Below are 22,533 nucleotides of genomic sequence, written 5' to 3'. Positions count from 1 at the left end.
GTCATGGAATTAAATTAGAAATCAGTAACAGAAAGATATCTGGGAAAATCTATTTCTCAAATATTTGGAAACATCTAACTAATCCATGAGTCAAAAAATAAAGGGAAAATAAGCATTTTTAACTAAATATAAAAATACAACACTCAAAATTTGTGGGATGCTGGTAACATAGTACTTGGGGGAACATTTATAGTATTAAACACCTATATCACAAAAGAAAAAGGTCTCAAATCAGTTACCACCTCTCCGATTTCAAAAAACAAGAAAAATAAAAGCAGATTAATCCCAAAGTAACTAGAACAAAGGAAATAATAATGATCAGAGCAGGAATCATTGAAAAAGGAAACAATAGAGAAAATCAATAAAACCAAAAGCTGGTTCTTTGATTTAAAAAATCAATAAAATTGAAAAATCTGTAACCAAACTAATCTGGTAGGGGGAAGAAAAGATACGAATTACCAATATTAGAATTGAGGAAGATAATATCACTATGGATTCTGTAGATATTAAAAGGATAAAGGGGAAATACTACAAACTTTATGCCAAGAAATTTGATAATTTAGAGGAAAAGGATAAATTTCTTGGAAGACACAAACTACCGAAGATTATTTAAGAAAAATAGAAAACCCAGGTGGTGCAGTGGTAAAGAATCTGCCTGCCAATGCAGGAGACACAAGAGACATGGGTTCAATCCCTGGGTTGAAAAGATCCCCTGAAAAGGAAATGGCAACCCACTCCAGTGTTCTTGCCTGGGAAATCCCATGCACAGAGGAGCCTGGTGGGCTACAGTCCATGGTGTTGCAAAGAGTTGGACATGATTGAGCATGTATGCACACACAGATAATCTAAATAGTCCTGTATCTATTAATGAAATTGAATCTATAGTTTAAAAGTTTTCCACAAGGAAAACTCCAGGCTCAGATGGCTCCCCTGGTACATTCTACCAAACATGTAAGAAAGATATAATACAAATTCTACACAAACTCTTGCAGAAATCAAAGAAGAGAGAACTTTCTGACTCATTCTATAAAGATACCATTACCTCAGTATGAAAATCATGCAAACACCTTACCAAAAAAAGGAACGAAAATTTAAAATTTCCCAAGACATCTCCCATGAACATAAATGCATAAATTCTAAATCAAAATTGATAAAGTCCTATAATTTACAAAAAGAATAAAGACATCATGACATAATGATGAAGTGTGGGTTGTTTTAACATTGAAAACCAGTCAGTATAATTCAATGTATTAAAAAACTAAGAAACACCATATGATCTCAATAGGCACAGAAAAAACATTTAACAAAACTTAACACCAATTCCTAATAAAACTCAGTGAACTAGGACTAGAAAGGAACGTCCTCAACTTGATAAAGGGCATCTACCAAAAATGACCAGTTGTATCCATACCAGAAAGGAAAGTAAAACTATTATGTGCAGATGATCTGACCATCTATGTAGAAAATCTGATAGAATTTACAAAATGTTATCTGAACCTTTGAATTTAGCATGGTTGTGTGATTGGTCAGTATGCAGATTTCAATTGCATTTCTGTATACTAGCTATCTAATATAAACAATAGGAAACTGAAACCTTAAAATGATATTCTCATTATCACCAAAAACAAGAAATACTTAAATCTGAAAAATATGTAAAAGATCTGTGTATTGAAAACTATAAATGTTTTCTGAGGGAAATTTAAAAAACATAAATTATATTTTAAAAAGATATATAAACAATATATTTATTTATGAGTTGCAAGATTTCATATTGTTAAGACAACATTTTTCCCCAAATTGATCTAAATACTCTATGCAGTATCAATCAGAATTTCAGCAGGCATTTTCATAGAAATTGACAAGGCAATTCTAAAATTCACAAAGGATGTAAAGTATTCAGAATATCAGAATAGGCAATGTCAAAAAAGAAGTAAGTTGGAGGCCTCATGTTACCTGATTTCAAGACTTGCAAAGCTACAGTAACCAAGACATTGTATAGGAGGCAGTGATCGAGACCATCCCCAAGAAAAAGATGCCAAAAGGCAACATGGCTGTCTGAGGAGGTCTTACAAGTAGCTGAGAAAAGAAGAGAGGCGAAAGGCAAAGGAGAAAAGGAAAGATATACCCATTTGAATGCAGAGCTCTAAAGAATAGCAAGGAGAGATAACAAAGCCTTCCTCAGTGATCAATGCAAAGAAATATAAGAAAACAATAAAATGGGAAAGGCTAGAGATCTCTACAAGAAAATTAAAGATACCAAGGGAACATTTCATGCAAAGATGGGCTCAATAAAGGACAGAAATGGTATGGACCTAACAGAAGCAGAAGATATTAAGAAGAGGTGGCAAGAATACACAGAAGAACTATACAAAAAAGATCTTCATGACCCAGATAACCATTATGGTGTGATCACTCACCTAGAACCAGACATCTGGAATGCGAAATCAAATGCGCCTTAGGAAGGATCACTAGGAACAAAGGTAGTGGAGGTGATAGAATTCCAGTTGAGCTATTTCAAATCCTAAAAGACGATGCTGTGAAAGTGTTGCACTCAATATGCCAGCAAATTTGGAAAACTCAGCAGTGGCCACAGGACTGTAAAAGGTCAGTTTTCATTCCAATCCCAAAGAAAGGCAATGCCAAAGAATGCTCAAAGTACCACACAATTGCACTCATTTTACACATTAGCAAAGTAATGCTCAAAATTCTCCAAGCCAGGCTTGAACAGTACATGAACCATGACCTTCCAGATGTTCAAGCTGGATTTAACAAAGGCAGAGGAACCACAGATCAAATTGCCAGCATCTACTGGATCATTGAAAAGGCAAAAGAGTTCCAGAAAAACATTTACTTCTGCTTTATTGACTATGCCAAAACTTTTGACTGTGTGGATCACAACAAACTGGAAAATTCTTAAAGAGATGGGAATACCAGACCACCTGCCCTGCCTCCTGAGAAATCTGCATGCAGATCAAGAAGCCATAGTTAGAACCAGACATGGAGCAACAGACTGGTTCCAAATTGGGAAAGGCATATGTGAAGGCTGTATATGGTTACCCTACTTATTTGACTTCTATGCAGAGTACATCATGCAAAATACTGGGCTGGATGAAGCACAAGCTGGAATTAAGATTGCTGGGAGAAATATCAATAACCTCAGATATGCAGATACCACCACCCTTATGGCAGAAAGCGAAGAACTAAAGAGCCTCTTGATGAAAGTGAAAGAGAAGAGTGAAAAGTTGACTTAAAACTCAGCATTCAGAAAACTGAAAAGATCATGGCATCCAGTCCCATCACTTCATGGCAAATAGGTGGGGAAACAGTGGGAACAGTGAGAGACTATTATTTTCTGCACTCCAAAATCACTGCGGATGGTGACTGCAGCCATGAAATTAAAAGACGCTTACCCTTTGGAAGAAAAATTATGACCAACCTAGACAGCATATTAAAAAGCAGAGACATTACTTTGCCAACAAAGGTCCATCTAGTCAAAGCTACTGGTTTTTCCAGTAGTCATGTATGGATGTGAGAGCTGGACTATAAAGAAAGCTGAGCACCAAAGAATTGATGCTTTTGAACTGTGGTGTTGGAGAAGACTCTTTTTTTTTTTTTTTTTTGGCAGTCTTCCTTACATATATTATCAAGTTCTTACATATTATCATAGTTCTTTTTAACATAGTTCCCTAGGCTCACTTTTAATCAACGTGCATAGACAATCAAAGTGAAATTGATTTATGCCCTGGTCATATACCCAGGCTCATTAGAATTTAAGAACCAGCAGAGAAGACTCTTGAGAATCCCTTGGACTGCAAGGAGATCCAACCAGTCCATCCTAAAGGAGATCAGCCCTGGGTGTTCATTGGAAGGACTGATGCTGAAGCTGAAGCTCCAATGCTTTGGCCACATGATGTGAAGAACTTTCTCATTGGGAAACACCCTGATGCTGGGAAAAATTGAAGGTGGGAGGAGAAGGGGATGACAGAATGAGATGGTTGGATGGCATCAGCGACTCAATGGACGTGAGTTTGAGTAAACTCCATGAGTTGGTGATGGACATGGAGGCCTGGCATGCTGCAGTCCATGGGGTTGCAAAGAGTTGGACATGACTGAGTGACTGAACTGAACTGTTTTTAAGTGTGCAGTTCAGCAGTGTTAAGAATATTGACATTTTTATACAGCAGCTCTCTAGGTTCACCTTTCAAAATAGAAACCTTACAGATTAAACAACTCTTCCCTCTTACTCTCTGCCACCTTCTGGCACCCAGGAGTCTACTTTCAGTCTCTATGAATTTGACTGCTTTAACCTCATATAAGTGGAATCACACAGTTTTTGTCCTTTTGTGATCTACTCATTTCACTTCATATAATGCCCTCAAGGTTCATGCGAGTTGCAGCAGGATGATCCATGTGTGACAGGATTTGAAGTATAGTTGGTTTACAATTCTGTGGCAGTTGCTGCTGCACTGCAAAGTAACTTATATATATATATATATATATATATATATATATATATATGTGTGTGTGTGTGTGTGTGTGTGTATTTTCTATTTTTTTAAAGTGAACAAAAGCATTGAACAGACAGTTCACCAAAATGACATACAGATAGCTTTTCATGAGAAAGTCCTCTGCATCATTAGTCATTAGGAAAAAGCAGTTAAAACCACCATGAGGTTCTACTACATACTTATTAAAAAGGTTATTAAAAATGACTCACTATTCCAAGTGTTGATGAAGATGTGAAAGAGCTGAAATTCACTGCTAGAAGAAAAAAAAATGAGAAAACATTTGGCAGTTCCTAAGTTGAGGGCTTCCCTGGTGGCTCAGATGGTAAAGAATCTGCCTGCAATGCATGAGACCTGGACAAGTGAATGGCTGCTACCCGCTCCAGTATTCTTGCCTGGAGAATTCCATGGACAGCGGAGCCTGTCAGGCTACAGTCCATGGGGTCACAAAGAGTCGAACACGACTGAGCAATTTTCACTTTCAAAAGTTAAATCACATACTCTACAATCCAGTCATTCCTCTCCTAAGTATTTGCCTAAGGGGAATGAAAGCATGTGTTCATATGAAGACTTCCACATGAATGTTCATAGCAGCTTTGCATGTAACAGCCTAAGTCAAAATCAATACAAATGTCCATCAGTAGGTGAGTGCTGGTATGTTCATAGAATTCAGTGCTGCTCAGCAGTAAAGTGGAATGAACTCTTGATACCTGCGACAACATGAATGGACTCCAAAATAATGTACATGAAAGAGGCCAGATTTTTAAAAGTAGGGACTCTATAATTCCATTTATGCAAAACTATAGAAAATGCACACTAGTCTATGGTGATCAGTGTCCCCAAGATGGAGGTTGGGGCAGAGAAGGAGTAACTTTTGGGAATGACAGATGAGTTCACTTTATTGATCATGGTTGTGTCAGTCTGTTCAGGCTGATATAACAAAATACAACCGACTAGGTGGCTTATAAACGACAGAAATGTATTCTCACGTGAAATCTGGAAGCCTGAGATGAGGGGGTCAGCACAGGTGGATGAGGGTCCCCTTCCAGGTCCTGACATGGTGGGAAGGGCTAGAGAACTGTATGGGTCCCTTTATAAAGACGCTGGCCTCATTCATGAGGGGTCTCCATCCCAAGGGCCCTACTTCCTGATGCCTTCACCTCAGAGGTTAGGATTTCAGCATAAGAACTGGGAGGGCGGCACAAACATTCAGCTTATAGCAGAGGTGGTGTTTTCACAGATGCATACTTGTATAAAAAATTAACAAATTGTACGTTTGAAATATGTGCAGTTTATCGTAAATCAATTAGATCTCAATAAAACTTAAAATCTTTCTGTTCAAATGACTGGCAAGGTTTCTATCACCTGACTAGACTCTGATGGCACAGGTGGTACTGATGGGGGATCAGAGCTCTCTGTGGGATCTGGGAGTCTCTGCCAGTTTTGCTCTCTTGACAGCATGAAGTCTGACCAAGGAGTAAAGCAGAGGTGGTTTGGGCCTGGCATATGTCCCAGGTGTGTCATGCACAGTTCCCACGTCTGAGCCGAAGTAACACAGCTTCTCATCCTTCTGACGTTCACTCACTTGTAACTTGGCTTCATTACTATGAAATATTTAGAAATAAAAAATGTTTTGCAGTGACATAAATGCTCATTTCTCATTAAACCAAATAAAACAGTGATTGGAAAATGTCATAAAACCCAGAAAATATAGAGCAGATACCAATTATACTAGTTTAATTTCCTTCTGTTCACTTCAACATCACTGAAATGTTCGGCATCAGGGCCAGGTGTGTCGAGGGCCACATTTAGTTTGTGATAATGAATGCATGTTAGTGATGAGATTTTTCTTGTGTTTGCTAGGCAAGAGGGTGCATGTGCAGGGCGCCCTCTGAATTCAGGTGTGGGTCGAAACTAGTGCCCTCCTTGCGGCGAGCAAAACCAAAGCAAACGCTGTGTGCAGTTGACCACACCACTAGCAATTTAATCAGAAGGATTAAAGGTGGCTTTTTGAGAATCGCAAAGAAAACATTTGGAGCTCTGGGGCCTGCAGACAGCCTCTCCAATGTGAACCCCTTTGCAGCTGTGAATCTGAACAGTTGCAGGAAGAATCTACTCCCATATACAATCAATTTACACTGGCTGACACTTTTCATATATTGAGGAAATCAGCCTATTTTCCACAAGAAAGCAGATATCCATGGCTCTCAAAACTATTTGGGTATCAGAGTCATGAAGGGGAAGTGAGTGCTAAACCTACACTCCCCCAGAGTGTCTCACTCAATTTCAAAATATAAGGAAGGGATAGTTTCTAGCTGACTGTTTAGCTCAATTCCTCTCATTTTTACAGTATCATCAGCTGCTGCTGCTGCTAAGTCGCTTCAGTCGTGTCCGACTCTGTGCGACCCCATAGACAGCAGCCCACCAGGCTCCCCCATCCCTGGGATTCTCCAGGCAAGAACACTGGAGTGGGTTGCCATTTCCTTTTCCAATGCATGAAAGTGAAAAGTGAAAGTGAAATCGTGTCTGACTCTTAGCAACACCCCATGGATTGTAGCCCACCAGACTCCTCCATCCATGGGGTTTTCCAGGCTTGAGTACTGGAGTGGGGTGCCACTGCCTTCTCTGTATCATCAGCTAGTTAGTCACAAATCCAAGACCAGGATATCACTTTGGCAAATGCTGGTAAAGTGGAGCCATAAAACAAAATACTGGACATTATTCTCTTTTGAGTCCAAGAGTACAGGCCTTCTGGTGACAGAAATAACTACACACCATAAGAGGGCGCCATTGTCCCAAAGTTCTAGTGCTGCTCCAGACTTTCTTGTGTGTAGTGCTCCAAGAGTCCAAGAGTTTTGAAAGAAGGATTTTTTTTTTTTTTAAGTTGGGGGGAAAAGATGTGGCAAGAGCTCTTAAAATTATGAGAGATCCAAAAATTAAGTCCAAGGAGGAGCCAGTACAAAACAAATGGAGAAAGAGATTCTGAAATGAGTACTGCTGCTGCTGCTGCTAAGTCACTTTAGTCGTGTCCGACTCTGTACGACCCCATAGACGGCAGCCCCCCAGGCTCCCCCGTCCCTGGGATTCTCCAGGCAAGAACACTGGAGTGGGTTGCCATTTCCTTCTCCAATGCATGAAAGTGAAAAATGAAAGTGAAGTCACTCAGTCGTGTCCGACTCTTCGCGACCCCATGGACTGCAGCCTACCAGGCAGGATCCTCCGTCCATGGGATTTTCCAGGCAAGAGTACTGGGGTGGGTTGCAATTGCCTTCTCCCTGAAATGAATACAGGCATGTCCATTTTGATGGTTTGAGAAGGCTCTTAATATTTCCACAGCTGGAAGAACACTTATAATGATATGCTAAGGAAACTGGAAAGTAAAAGTAATTAGACCTCAGAAATTAGACCTCATTTTAACCAGTTCCTAAGGGGCAAGAGACAAAGCTTGAAATAAGATATTTGGGGGATTCTTGCTTACAGTCTGCGGCATTCCAGCCCAGAAGGCAGACTGACTGGTTTGGTGGCAGCTCTCACCATGCTAACTAGCGCCAATTTCCACTTCAGTTAAACAAGAGCAGTGGAAGCAAATAAGTTGTCAGTGAGAATCTATGGTCTTAATGGTCAATGATCTGCTAATAGCATTTTAGGGCTTCAACTTGTAGGAAATGGGTACTTTTTTTGGAGAGGTGGATAGATAATACAGTCACACACTAAAAAATCAGAAGTGTATTTAAAAGTACCCATTGGGAACTCCTGGCTTATGTCTCTCCTTTCAACCAGCCCCACCACCCACCCCAGGTTTCATTTCATTTCGTGTGTATTCTTCTAGTGTTTTGTTGTAAAGACCTGAGCAAAATTCTTATTCTCTCTGCTTTTTGTCCTGACGGAATGGCAGTCTCTCAATCGAAGAAAGGAGAGGGTTTCCTCGCCCTGTTTTACATCTGCAGAATATCTCATTCTCTGATGGATACAGAGTTGTTTACTTCCTCACTCCCCTCTAAATGGACACAGGTCTAATCGTTTACTATCACACGCAGGAGACAGAGAATAATCCAGTACAAGTGTCATTCTGTACTGGTATGACTGGAGGAAAAATTCTCAGAAGTGAGGGTGCTGAGTCAAAAGTAAATTCATTAGTAATTTGCAACTGTGATGAAATTGCTGTCCAGACGGGTTGCAGGACTTGGCTCTCCCAGCCGGTTTCAGAGCCTCTTTCTCCAGACTCCCCAGCAGAATATCTCATCTCACTGTGTTTATTTTAAACTCCGGTAGAGGCCTTACTACCATGATCGATAATTTTATCACCCATCACTGGGTGATAGAAGTCTTTATGACCCTAGCCTGAGTGGAGCATGATAGCATGACAACAAGGTGTACAAATAAATGATCAATGCAGTAAGGTCATTTATCCAGTTTTATGGTGTTAAAATTTTATCCTTGCATTGCCCTTTATGTGTTTGTGGATCTGAATTTCTGCTGCCTCAGTTTGAAGCTTAAACCTTCTTCTGCAGCTTGAATTCCACTCCACCACCCCAGACAATTTTATGCTTCATTAGGCCTTGAGTAAAGCAAAGAGAGTTTGAGTTGCACATCTGGAACATTTCCACGAGACTCCCAGGCCTGACCACCACTGTGTGCGGCCCTCAGGTGGCAAGGCGGCAGGCCAGCTGACCAGTGTCTGGGGGTGGGGAGGCACTCCTTCCCTCTTGAGAAATGGAAGCTTTGTCTTTGTGCAAACTCTCCAGCTGTGGAAACTCCAGCACGGCTTTAAAGATTAATGGCATTACTTGGCGATGAATGGGAAAGGCAAACTGCTCTGCTACACAAGGATTAAGTCCTAGACTAGGAGCAAACTGTCGCCAGCCTCTGCAGTGAGGTTATCTCCCGGAGAACACTCCGGCAGTTTCCTGGTGCTGGCGGCCGCCAGCGTTTTCTAGTTAGTAAGATTACATCCCGTTCGGACAGCACAAAGAGTGGCGCTCAGTTCCTCGTCTCTCCCTCCCACACACAAATACTTGCACTTGTGTGAGAAACACACACACACGGACTCAGTGTCTGACAGAAGAATGGACAGAGCTGATAAGCAGAACAAGGAAGCATAAAGTACATTCTAGCACACCAGCGTCGCAACCATTAGCGTGTGGAAGCCTGAAGGCATATCGGTTGCCCTTTCCTGCATCTGGCTGGAAATGCTGCAAATACAAGGGAAACAGGGAGCAAAATTCATTAGCTAATGAGGACCTTAAATGTCAGTTTAATAGCAGCATTAATAATAAAGCAAAGTTTTATTGGGTTAATAGAGGTTAAGTGGTAATATTAGTAAAATGGTCATTATAGATTTTCTTCTTTGCAGGCAATGAACAGAGCCTTCTGAAAGCACAGATTATAACTCCCTCCTCTGCATTTGCTTTTTCTTAAAAGAGGCATTTCTAAAGGTTTTAAAAATTATGACCACTTTTTGCATTGCCCCCTGTTTGAGGCAGGAGTCTAGTAGCTGTGTCTTTAAAGAAGCCCTTACAGGGAACTCTGTCAGTTGTTCAAGGCTTGCTGCCAACAAACAATTGAGGTATTTACCAAGGGTTTCCAAGAAATTGCTGCAAATTATATGAAATATTATACCTGTAACAGGCATTCAATGTATTAGGAACAGGGGAAAAATGTAACATGTGTGGGAACAGTGTTGCAATTTGTGAGAAAGTGTTCAGTAATGTAGGTAGAGATGAATCACACTCATGAAAACAGAAAGGAAGTTGGATGATGTGGCACTTTTGAACAAATTTTTCATCATCTGTCTAGAATCACTGAGGAGAAACTTCTAGCATGAACTAGTGGAAAGGCTCACAAGGAAACTAAGACACTGAGGTGTCTGCAGATGCTTGTCTGGGGGGATACCCTCCACGCAGAAGGAAACTGAGACCCCACACTCGATGGGAGGCCCCGATTCAGCCCAGGCTGCCTCATGGGTGGGGTGTGCCTTTAGGAGTCTTCTTCACTGAATACCTCTATCTGATTATGGTTAACACCATTCCTTTTTTAAATGAGAAAGACCGTTAATGACTTCAACTTAACAAAGAGGGCTCCTAGTACAGCTCCTTGGAGGAAAGTTTTTTCCTCAGTTTCCTGAGGTGAAAAGGCCAGGAAATCTGCTGAACCGACTTCCTCACCTTTGCAAATAAATAAAGGAAAAGAAGACACGGGGGCAGCCTTGAGGGAGTTCCGGGGAGGGGGCACGTGTGTGCAGGGCAGGGGTCTCAGAGGCGTGCCCTGCCACAGATCCCGCTGGTGTCAGCTGTGTCTGCGGTGGGGCCAGTCTCTGGATGGACCTCGTGCTGGGCTTATTTGTCTGGCCCCTGGAGCCTCTGGCTGTTCCTGAAGTCTTTGGTTCTGGGCACTTGCCTCCAGCTGTGAAATCCTCCCACATAGGAGAGTTCTGCCTCCTGATGCAGACCTCTGAGGAGACCCTTGTGTCCTCACTTCTGGGTCCCTCTCCAGAACTGTCTTAGCCAGACCGTCCAGCTGTGCAGGAGCTTCCTCTCCACTTCCCCAGGCTGCACTCGGGAAGCTGCCCCAGCCGCAACGTGCAGGCTCCTGGAGACCCTGGCCGGCACCTACATGACCCCGCCCTCCCTAGTCTCCTGCTTGCTCCTAGCCTAGCATCACCCCACACTTGTCCCGAGGACTTGACCTGTGTAGTATTTCCCTTGACCCAGGTGCTCTGAACCTTCAGGCCCAATCTTTATGGAAAATAGGTTACTTTCTCTACATTAAGAAACACCCACTCCCATTGAGCCTACAGGTGTGCAGCTAAGGCTGCTGACCTAGGAACTGACGGGGACCTAGGAGCCAGGAAATGGAGGGGGACAAAACAGAATTCAAAAAACTAAGATCATGACATCCAGTCCCATCACTTCATGGCAAACAGATGGGGAAAAAATGGAAACAGTGACTGACTTTATTTTCTTGGGCTCCAAAATCACCGCGGATAGTGACTGCAGCCATGAAATTAAAAGATGCTTGCTCCTTGGAAGAAAAGCTATGACGAACTTTGACGGCGTATTAAAAAGCAGAGAAATCACTTTGCCAACAAAGGTCCGTTCAGTCAAAGCTATGGTTTTTCCGATAGTCATGTATGGGTGTTAGAATTGGACCATAAAGAAAGCTGAGCACCGAAGAATTGATGCTTTTGCATTGTGGTGCTGGGGAAGAAGACACTTGAGAAGCTGGTTCTCAAAACCTGTCTTAAGAAATCCGTGACACTTTTGTGTATGTGAAGACCCAACTTATTGGAAAAAGACCCTGATGCTGGGAAAGTTTGAAGGTAGGAGGAGAAGGGGATGGCAGAGGATGAGATGGTTGGATGGCATCATTGACTCAATGGATGAGTCTGAGCAAGCTCCAGGAGCTAGTGAAGGACAAAGAAGCCTGGCATGCTGCAGTCCACAGGGTTGCAAAGAGTTGAACATGACTGAGTGGCTGAACAACAACACACCATTTACGTGCTTTTTAAATCAGATTTTAGTCTAGATGAGGAAACAGAGAAATTTATTGAAATCATTATGTCAAAAAATTGAACATCTGTACCTAGCTAGATTTGTGCTTTATGGACATCATTGTGAATTATGAGGCTGTTGCTGAATTTGGGGGAACTTGGCATTTGTGGCTTATGGTCTTACTGGAAACCCCTTTGGCTGATTTTTGAGTCTGTAATTCATGGTTATGAGTTCTGCATTTTTTTCTCAAGACCACTGTTGGAATCCTGTGTTCACTGTATAATGAGTATTTTATTTTTAGATGTGGATCACCTACCCAGGGAGCCTGTGGGAAGGTGGGTAACGAACTATATCTGGCACAATTCACAAGTGCCAGAGAAAGTGCTGATATCCAAAGAATACCAAGAGTGACCACTATTTAACTGCAGAGATGATCTCTCTCCTGTAAGATGCCACTTTAAATTGTGTATATTTCATCATTTGGTCATCTCAGCAATGAACAAAGATCCAAGGTTTACCCAAGCATGCTTATTTTCTGTCCCTAAATCTTGGGTTCATTTGTTTAAATGACAGAAACCTGTCAGGCCGAGGGAACTACTGTGCTGTCTGGGAGTTTCATTAAAAAAAAAAAACTCCAACACACTGGGGACTAAATAATAATACTGTTTACACAAATATTTGTTGTGTGGTCATTTCATCAGCTTTTGTTACCTTAGCTGTTTTAACAAAATCCATCATAGAGAAGCCGATTATCAAAAGTTGTCTTTAGAAATCCACGGCACTTTTATGGATAGATTATGTTAAAAAAAAAAAACAAACAAACAAACAAAAAAAACAAAGACTCAGGTTAGAGATACTAACTGATGAGTTTCTACATAGAATGTAAAAAAAAAGCGTATAAACACCATCTACCATTTCTTCAACATCCTTTAAATGCTGCTAGTGTTAGAAGGTTGGACACTGAGTATAGCTTTCTTTTTCTTTCTTTTTTTAGCTTAGAAACTAGTAGCAGAGAACAAGGTAGCTGAATTCACGGTTCATTCTGCAGTCATGCACGTTTCAAACGGCTCCTGAGCTGTTTATGCTACACACGCTCGCTCGTACCCACAGAGCTGCGGGAACAAAGATACAGTGTGAATCGGGAAGACGCAGGGAAGGTGGCCGGAGAGGTCCGCCCGGCTGGAGGGCTGGGCGTAGGGAAGCGAGTGTGTCTGAGGACAGTGTGTGCAGGAGGAACGCGCGGTACGTCCTCCACGAGTGCAGTGTTCGAGGACCAAGAAGCCCTTTCTTAGAAATCCCTGATAAGATCCACGCTGGCGCAGCGTCTCGCGGCAGCCGGAGGCCGGGCAGGACGGCCTTGGGGCAGCGCCGCGCGCCGCGGCAGGGATGCCCGGCGCGGGCCGGCGGGGCGGGTAACGGGCGGCCGGGCGCCTTGCTCCCGGCCCCAGGCGGCGCCGAGCCCGACCCACGCCCCCTCCGCCCGGGGCCGCCGCAGACCGCGAGGGCGGGGCCCCGAGCTGGGCTTTCTTTTTCGGGCAAACTTTCGCCACGTGAACCGCCCCCCATTCACTGCTGCGCCAATCGCGCGGCGCGGACGGATCCCGAGCGGGGCCACAGCGCACCGCCCCCTGCGCGCCGTGCGTGACGTGCGGCGATGGCGCGCGGAGCCGGACGATGAGCAGCGGCCGCGCCGGCGCCGGCCACGGACATCAGCGCGCCGCGCGCAGCGCCAGCGGAGCCGAGCGCCCGGGGGGCGCCGCGCGGGGAGCTGAGCCGGCCGTGGGGCGCGGGGCGCGGGGCGCGGGCGGGGGGCCGCGGCCGGCGCGCGCCGAGCATGCTGCGCCCCTGAAGGCGGGGGCGCGCGAGCGGGACCGAGCGCCGGCGCGGGGCCTGCGGGCGGCCCGCGCTCCGCGATGGGCACGGCGGGCCCGCCGCAGCCGCGGCGCTGCCCGGGCGGGGCCGCGTAGGGCGGGCTGGCCTCGGCGGGCGGGCTGAGGGCGCGCGGAGCGGCGGCGGCGGCGGCCCGGCGGGCGGAGCGGCGCGGGCATGGCCGTGCGTGGCCGGCGCGCCTGGCTCAGCGTGCTGCTCGGGCTCGTGCTGGGTTTCGTGCTGGCCTCGCGGCTCGTGCTGCCCCGCGCCTCCGAGTTGAAGCGGGCGGGCCCGCGGCGCCGCGCCAGCCCCGAGGCGTGCCGGCCCGGGCAGGCGGCCGCGGTGCCCCTGGCTGGCGGGGCGCGCGGGGATGCGCGCGGGCAGCGGCTCTGGCCCCACGGCGAGGCCCAGGATGGCGTCCCGCGCGACAGGAACTTTCTCTTCGTGGGAGTCATGACTGCCCAGAAGTACCTGCAGACCCGCGCGGTGGCGGCCTTCAGGTGAGTCCCCGCTCCCGGGCGGCGTCCAGCATCCGAGCGCGCGTCTTTGCCTGCTTCCCAAACCCGGTACTCGCTGGGCTTCCGTGGGGCCGCTGTGCCCCGCGGGGCGTGCCGGGCGTTGGCAGCGGGCTCAGGGGCGGTATAGGGAGCGCAGCGCTCAAAAGCAGGGGCTTTGGGATCCAGCGGACCAGCTTGGCCCCTCTGGGTGTAGTCTTTACGCGGACTTTCCTGCTCCGCGCTTCATCTTTTCTTGTCCAAGTCCTTTCCTTTGTTGAATAAGCACGACTGAACATTTCCAAACACCCATAAGAGTGTTTAGAAAACTCAGCACAATACTGGTGATGGTGGTGGCAGCGGGGGTTATTATTCGAGTTTCTGAAAGCTGCACTTTTGGCCTTGCAGAACTAGAGCCTGTGTAAATTAATTTGGTTAGAGGCCTTCCACTTGCAGTTTTCACTGTTGGAACCATTCTGGTAAATGCAAGGGGTACACGCTGCACACTCAACCCCACCAGACTGTTTTGTAATTGGAAAGAGAACCTTTGGGAAAAGCAGTTCTTGGCTCATGGTAGATTTGTTGTTAACTAGCCCAATTTAGTGACGTGTGTGTTATCCGGTATCTGGGTCCTAGTTGGCCGGTATCTGGGTCCTAGTTGGCCGTATGAGTCAGAAAAGTGGCTGGAATCATGTTCAGGATTAACAAAGGGATTAGCCAAAGTAATCTTTAGAAGAGTGAAAGAGAGATGATATTGGAATGAATTTGAGGTAGAAGAAGGATGTATTAATAGATTCAGTAAAGAGATTTAATGGAAACCTTATATGTGTGAAGTACAGAAACGCTTACTCTACAGATAAGATTTGGTATTCATCCAACCACAGAGCAAACCAACCTGAGAGGTCTGCTGGGAATGGACTCTTAGAGCAGTCATTACTGAGCGAGGCCAAGCTGGTTGTTGTTGGTTCTTAATTTATAACCATCACCTTTATAACTTCAGCTTTTAACTGTAGTCCTGGACTAAATTTTCAGGCATTAGATGTTGTGAGGAGAAAAGCATATTTGGGTCTCCGTTCTAAAGGAGGAGGTAAAGGGTTGAAAAGGAAGGTAGAGAGCAGTAAAGAATGTCTGCCTTTTCAGTGCATTAATTCCCCATTCCTGTGTGTTTCCACTGGATCTTATTTAAGCCCATGACCTAGGTTCTGCCAGAAGGAGACTGAGTGCCTGGAAAGGTTAGAAAAGGTAGCATAAATTTGACTAAGATCATGACTTGGAAACAAACATGCAGATTATGTTTTTCTCCCAGATCTATTGAATTAGGTGGAGTTGTGCTTTTTGTTGTTTCGTGGGTTTGTTTGTTTTTTTTTCCTTTGAAGTATAGTTGATTTACAGTGTTTTAGGTGTACATCAAAAAAGCATTTGATTTTTGAAAAAAAAAGGAATATATAATCAGAAATTGAGGATGAGCTGTATACATTGTTTACAGCATGGTTTTTAAAGTAAATCTATATGACTCCAATTTGGTGACAAGTTCTTTTAAATCACAAGTTTGGGACAGTTACCAAAAGTGGTTTGTTCAAATAGGGGACCTGTAACTCCCTGCCCCCCAAGCAAATACTTTTTTGTAGATATGAAATCACAAACTAGAAGGGGTCCTGGTAACACCACCAATACTCAGAAAATGGTTTGCAAACTGGATACTATTTAACACTTGGAAATGATCTTTCCCCAAACCTATGCTTGAGGCTCTATGCTTGGCCTCCTTTCCAAATCTCCTACCTCATCTTTCTTGGATGTAGGATTTTATCTCATTGTTTATTTTCTTTAAGGCAGCTAGGGAAAAGTAAAAACATAATTTGTCCTCTGGCCCTTCTTTGTGGAAGCTCTGCCTTTTTGATAAAACCCTTACCAGGAAACGGTATATTCTATTCAGTCATTCTGTCAGCTTTCCTGCATACTTCTTCTTGTATCTCTCTGATCTTAAGTAGTCACATTAGTTGGAGCCTGGGGGTGGACCCAGCGTTTCTGGTTAAGGTCCTCCTTCTCAGCCTGTCAACATTGTGATTAGACTGGCTGTAGGAGATGACACAAGACGATTTTAGCCTTAAGGAACTTTTGGGGAAAGCCAAAATTGGGATGGAGGTTATAGGATGTAACTTATAATTATGGCTTTGCTGTGCTTTGCAGCCTGGGCCAAAAGTCCACACTCAGCTTTTAAACTGGAAATTTCACGCAGTATAAAAGTTGGCTTGAATCTTCTAGCACAGGGTAGAACTCTAGTTTGGCGCTGAGTTCTACATTTCCGCTGAAAGGTGAATATGTTCTTTACCTTAGGAAAAAAAGTCAATGTTTTTATTTTTTATTAAAGTAAAATTTTCAGCTTATAGGTTGAAGGAGATGGCAGTGTTTTTAGAAAGATGACACTATGATGTACTTTTATGCTAGGACGTGGACAGTGTCAGAATTCAAATTTAGGGACTACTGTCTGAGATTCAGAAAGGAGCTATAAAAGCCTTTGAAAAATTCAAGGAGATACACTTGTCTGCACTAAAGTTGGTACACTTATGTGATGGGAGAGCACCATCATTACTGACTTTTCAGTTCTGCTGTATGCTTCCAATGAGGAGAGGGAGCACCAATAGATGTTAGCAGTACTGCTACTGCTGCTGCTGCTAAGTCGCTTCAGTCGTGTCCGACTCTGTGCGACCCCATAGACGGCAGCCCACCAGGCTCCCCTGTCCCTGGGATTCTCCAGGCAAGAACACTGGAGTGGGTTGCCATTTCCTTCTCCAGTGCACGAAGGTGAAAAGTGAAAGTGAAGTAGCTCAGTCCTGTCCGACTCTGAGCCACCCCATGGACTGCAGCCTACCGGGCTCCTCCGTGCATGGGATTTTCCAGGCAAGAGTACTGGAGTGGGGTGCCATCGCCTTCTCCGGTTAGCAGTACAGCGGCAGCTGAAAGCAGGCGAAGCAAAACTCAGAGTGTAGTCTTCAGACAGGCCAGCAGTAGCGCTCCTTCACAGGCTCCGAGCAGATACTGTAGCTCTTATGTTCACGGGAGTGATTTTGGCTCATCAAAATGATCCCATACACTTAGGATTCATCCCTTCGTTCAACAAATAGGTGCATGGTGCCTTGGGCCTGGACTTTGAATGTTTGGAAACACAAAAGTGAAGATGCTTGTTCTCATGGAGCTTCTGCTCTAGTGAGAGGGACAGATACTTAAAAAGAGGGTTTCAGCTAGTGATGGTACTGTGGAACAAATAGAGCAGGGTAAAGGCAGGGTGAGGGGATGTCCTCTTTCTGTTAGATGTTTGGGGAACATCTCCGAGAATGTGGTGTTTGGGCTGAGATTTGGGAATGTCACTGCTGAGTGTGCTTGGCAGAGGGAAGAGCTGATAAATTATAAGACAGGAATCAGTTTGAAACTTGAAGAAGATCAATGAAAGAAAGAAGGTGTGTGTCCGGTGTCATGGAATTTTACTCTAAGTGAATTAGAAAGCCTTTGGAGGTTTTGGGCTTCCCTGATAGCTCCGTTGGTAGGGAATCTGCCTGCAATGCAGGAGACACTGGTTTGATTCCTGGGTCGGGAAGATCTGCTGGAGAAGGGATAGGCTACCCACTCCAGTGTTCTTGGGCATCCTTTGCGGCTCAGCTGGTAAAGAATCTGCCTGCAATGCAGGGGACATGGGTTCAATTCCTGGGTTGGGAAGATCCCCTGGAGGAGTGAAAAGTTACCCGCTCCAGTATTCTGGCCTAGAGAATTCCACGGACTCTATGGTCCATGGGGTTCCAAAGAGTAGGACACAACTGAGCGACTTTCACTTGGACGGTTTAGATGGGAAAGGGAGGGGCTTGCATTATATTCTGAAAAGTTAATTCATGCTGTTGTGTGAATAGGTTGTGGGGGAGCAAGGAGCTGTTAGGTGGTCTAGGTGAAGATGGTTGGGATGGAGAGAGGAGCATGGCCCAATGATATATGCAGGAGCCAGAGTTGGGGACGTGTTGACAAAATGCTTTAGAGGCCGTGAAGCAGAGAGGAATTCAGGATAATTTCTAAGATTTTGCCTTGAAAGAAAGGGTGCGTGGCGGTGTCATTTATTGAGATGGTGAAAACTAGAGGAGGAATGAATTTAGGGGGAAGGAGGTTAAGTCAGCAGAAATCTGGTTTTGTACAGGAGCAGGTGGATGTATCCTTAGTTTTATAAATATAATGAATTTTAAAAGGAATTGAGAACAGATTTATATCTGAAGTGATTACAGTGTTGGAACTCTGACGCTCTCTTAAAGTAAAATTCCCTTAGGGTTCTGGATAGCGTGGAGTTCTACAAGTCAATATGTAAGATTTTTTTTTTTTTTTCACTCATCTGCAAAGTATTTGTATTCTAGGTAATTTTTAAAATGGTTCTGTGATTCTTCTAAAGTAATTTAGTGTGCTGGTTAGCGATAGTTCATTGGAGTCTCCGGCTGGGTTCATTATGTTTTACTGTTACTAGATGCAATTTTTTTTTCATGTTTTCTTCGTTACATCACTTGATATGTAGAAGTTAGATGTTCATGTCGTTCAGTCTCTTCCTTTCAGGAAGCGCAGAAAGTTTATTGCCCTGGAGAGATTTTTTTTTTTTGACCGTGCTTCTCAGCTTGTGGGATCTTAGTTCCCCAATCAGGGATCACAGCTACTCCCCCTGCATTGGAAGTGTGCAGTCTTAACTGGTGGACAACCAGTGAAGTCCCAAGATTTTTTTTAAGGAACATTTTTCTCATTTTAGAAGGGGTACAAATCATGTCACCATCATTTTCACTCCAAATGATACATTGTCTCAGCACCACCTGTTAAATAAGCTCCCATTTCCCTACCAATTTGAAATGCCATCTTCATCATACTCAAGATTCTTGAGTATGTTTTTGGACTTCCTGTTTTGTTTCATTGATCTTTCTGTCTGTTCTTGTTCCAGTACCACCCACTGAAATTATTGAAGATTGAATAATATTTTAATATCCGGTAGACAAGTCCCCTTTGTTACTCTTCTGTTTCAAACATTACTTGGCTACACTTACCTGTTCATGCTGAGAGAGTTTTGGTGTGCTTTGGATTTTTTTTTTTTAATTAATGGTTTGATTTAAAAAAAAATTGTATTTAGATATCAGTCCATTTTTATACCCTGAACACTAAACTAATACAACACTATCTATTTATCTTGACTCTTGCTTCCCCTGGGCTGAAGATGGGGAACTGATTTGTTCTTTTTCTCAGAATAGAGAGGTGGCTGGTTTCCCTTCTTTGCCCCAGGAGTGATAAAGGGCGCTCTTAAATATTAGCATCCTTTTATAGGGAATTATGGGAAGAAAGTTCGAGAAACACTAGCTTTAGATACAAGAATCTTATTGCAAGATGTTTTATCAATTAATAGCCTCTTCCTAATGTTTTAAATGAAGGCAAACTGTTCCTTTTACCAGTCTCCATGAGCAGATCTCAGAGTTCCTTCTTTTTTGAATGCTGTAAACCATGTTTATCTTGAAACAGTTTAGAGCAGTGCTTGCTTTCTCCGAATTCAGTTTGGCAAAAAATTACTGAAAGACTTCTATAGTCAAAATAATTAACATGTAAGTGAACTTTGGGGGGCACAATCCATTTCACATTATAAATTACCTGTATAAGAAAACTGATGAAAATTACAGTCCTGAAAATTAGTTTCATGTTATATATCATGGTTCCAGATCTTGATGTCTTCAAACAGAATATTCCAAGGATAGTTTGGTTGTCAATAGAAGATATACACAATTGTGTTTTTGTTGCACTGGCAATTTCATTTTTCCCATTCATTAGTTAAGCTGCAGTTTTTGAAAGTAGATTAATAAGTCCATTCTTGTGGAATTAATTGTCTAGGGAAGGAAGCAAGCAAATGATACCGTTGAATGATAGGGCTCGCAAGGTGCCCGGACTTGTTACTGTGTGGGTGCAGAAGAGAGAGGTCTGCACTGACTTACGAAGGGGATTGAGGAAGGTCTCCCTCGCAGTCTTACCCCTCTTCCCTTGCATAGTCTTGAAGGATGAGCTGGAGTTTCTGGGGGAGACAACAGGTTCCTGGAAATGTGAAATAGCAGGAGGTAGTGAAGGGATGATGAGAAAGAACAGTTCATGGGACTGGGAGCTGAGACCTAGCAGTTCCACTAGGGATGCTTCCGAGGGAATTTAAAAGTGTGCTCAAGTATGTATTCTATGAAGTGGGAATTACACCAAGCTTTGGTGTCCTGCATTAGGAACTACGGACCATGATTGATTTCTCTAGTTTGTCCATTTTGTGATCTGCTTCTCTAATCTTTAAAAATACTGTGGCTGAAATATGTTTATTGGAATGAAGGAAAGTTCATAATATATCTAAATGACAGTAGGTTTTAAAACTGTATGCCAAGTATGAGACCATTTTTAAAATCAAATGAAATGTTTCTTTTTCTGTGATATAGAAAAGAAAGTATAAAAGATATACATACCATGATGCTGAATGATTTTTCATATTCTTGGCACTTTCTGTATTTTTGAGTTTTTCTGCAGTGAGAACTTATTTTATAATGAAGCTACATAACTACAAGTTTTTAAAAAACAGAGAGGTGACAGCTCTTGGGAGGAAGTGTGAATGCAGTTTTGAGTGTGTTAATTGCAGGTACCTGCAGGACTGCTGGGCACAGGGGGCGTGTTGGCCCTGGGTTCCCTGGGGCTTGAAGTCAGGGCCATTCTTGTTTCAGTAAATGACAATCATTCCTGCCCCCAAATGTAGGGATAACACATTTATGTGGAGTTACTATAACTGTATGTCATCAGTTACTGTATCTGTACACTTCCAGATGATACTGAGGAGAGTCAGGTGACAGCATTTTTAATATGAGGGCTTTTGTGTATTCATAGTATTTTCTGCCTCCGTCTTCTGGTTCTGGATGAAATTGAAGGAATGAGAAACTTAGTTATGATGTAAAAGAAGGGGAACTGGGGCTTCTCTGGTGGTCCAGTGGTAAAGCATGAGCTTTACAACGCAGGGGACACCAGTTTGATCCCTGTTCTGGAAAGATCCTCCATACCGTGGAGCACCTGAGCCCGAGCCTCCGCGGTGGAAGCCACGGTGGTGAGAAGCCTGTGCCCCGCGACAGAGAGCCGCCCTGCTCGCCACAGCTGGAGGAAGCCTGTGTGTAGCAACAGAGACCCTCCACAACCAAAAGATAAATAAATCTTTTTAGAATAAGGTAGTGAAACTGTTCACCTCACCTTAATTGTCATGAACTGAAGCGTTCGTGGCTACTATATTTGTTCTGTAGTTAAGTATTTTTCTGTGGATGATTAAAAATGAGGTGGTCTGCTCTGATTTGATGTCAACTCTGGGCTTGCAAAGCCTGAGGATGATTGAAAATGTAGCTATTAATGCCATTAAAATGATTGCTTTGTAAATTGAACCTAGATGCAACCTAATACCAGGAAATAATTGGGCAGGATTTGGAGTGACAGAGGGACCCAAAGACGGAATGAAAATTTCAGGAAGTTAGTTTTGAATGAAGTCTTTTGGCATTTGAAATCAGCCCAAACTACGAAGGTATCCTTCAATGGGCAGGTCTTAGCCAGGCAGACAGATAACATGGCAGGCAGTAACTGAAACGGGTATAAGGGTGCTCTCCCTATCTGTGATGCCTGTTTTCTCAGCTGGGGCTTCCCTGGTGGCTCAGATGGTAAAGAATCCGCCTGCAATGCTGGAGACCTGGTTTCAGTCCCTGGGTTGGGAAGATCAGCCCCTGGAGAAGGACATGGCAACCCACTCTAGTATTCTTGCCTGGAGAATCCCCATGGACAGAAGAGTCTGGCGAACTGCAGTCCATGGGGTCGCAAAAAGTTGGACCCGACTGAACGACTAAGCACACGCACACAAAAGAGGAGGAGGGACTGCAGAAGTGTGGGTGATGACCTGGGAGAGCAGCGTGAGATGAACAAGCCAGCGGACGTGTTAGAGTCAGCCCTCACTGGTGGCCTGGCTTCCACGTTTTTAGCGGTGTGATCTTGGGCAACTTACTTATCTGGCTCTGAGCCTGAGTCTCCTCTGTAAAATGTGGGTCTTGGTACCTCTCACATCTCATGGCATTGTTGTAAGGTCAAGCGTCTGATGCCCTCAGCATGCACTGCCCCTTACGCCGTAAC

At 44.0% G+C, this 22,533-nt stretch overlaps 1 protein-coding gene across 1 annotated transcript in view; it reads left to right on the top strand.

The window, feature by feature from the left end:
• The first annotated feature begins 14,017 nt into the window (after positions 1–14,017).
• CHSY1 (chondroitin sulfate synthase 1) overlaps positions 14,018–22,533 on the top strand; it is an 89,397-nt gene continuing 80,881 nt past the window's right edge. The window contains exon 1 of the mRNA XM_025271636.3: positions 14,018–14,364. Coding sequence (XP_025127421.1) covers positions 14,042–14,364 — 323 coding nt within the window. The 5' untranslated portion in view covers positions 14,018–14,041. The remainder of the gene's footprint in view (positions 14,365–22,533) is intronic.

Source organism: Bubalus bubalis, chromosome 20 (assembly GCF_019923935.1).
Source record: "Bubalus bubalis isolate 160015118507 breed Murrah chromosome 20, NDDB_SH_1, whole genome shotgun sequence".
Lineage (NCBI taxonomy): Eukaryota > Metazoa > Chordata > Mammalia > Artiodactyla > Bovidae > Bubalus > Bubalus bubalis.
This window is presented reverse-complemented; position numbering and strand designations above follow the sequence as displayed.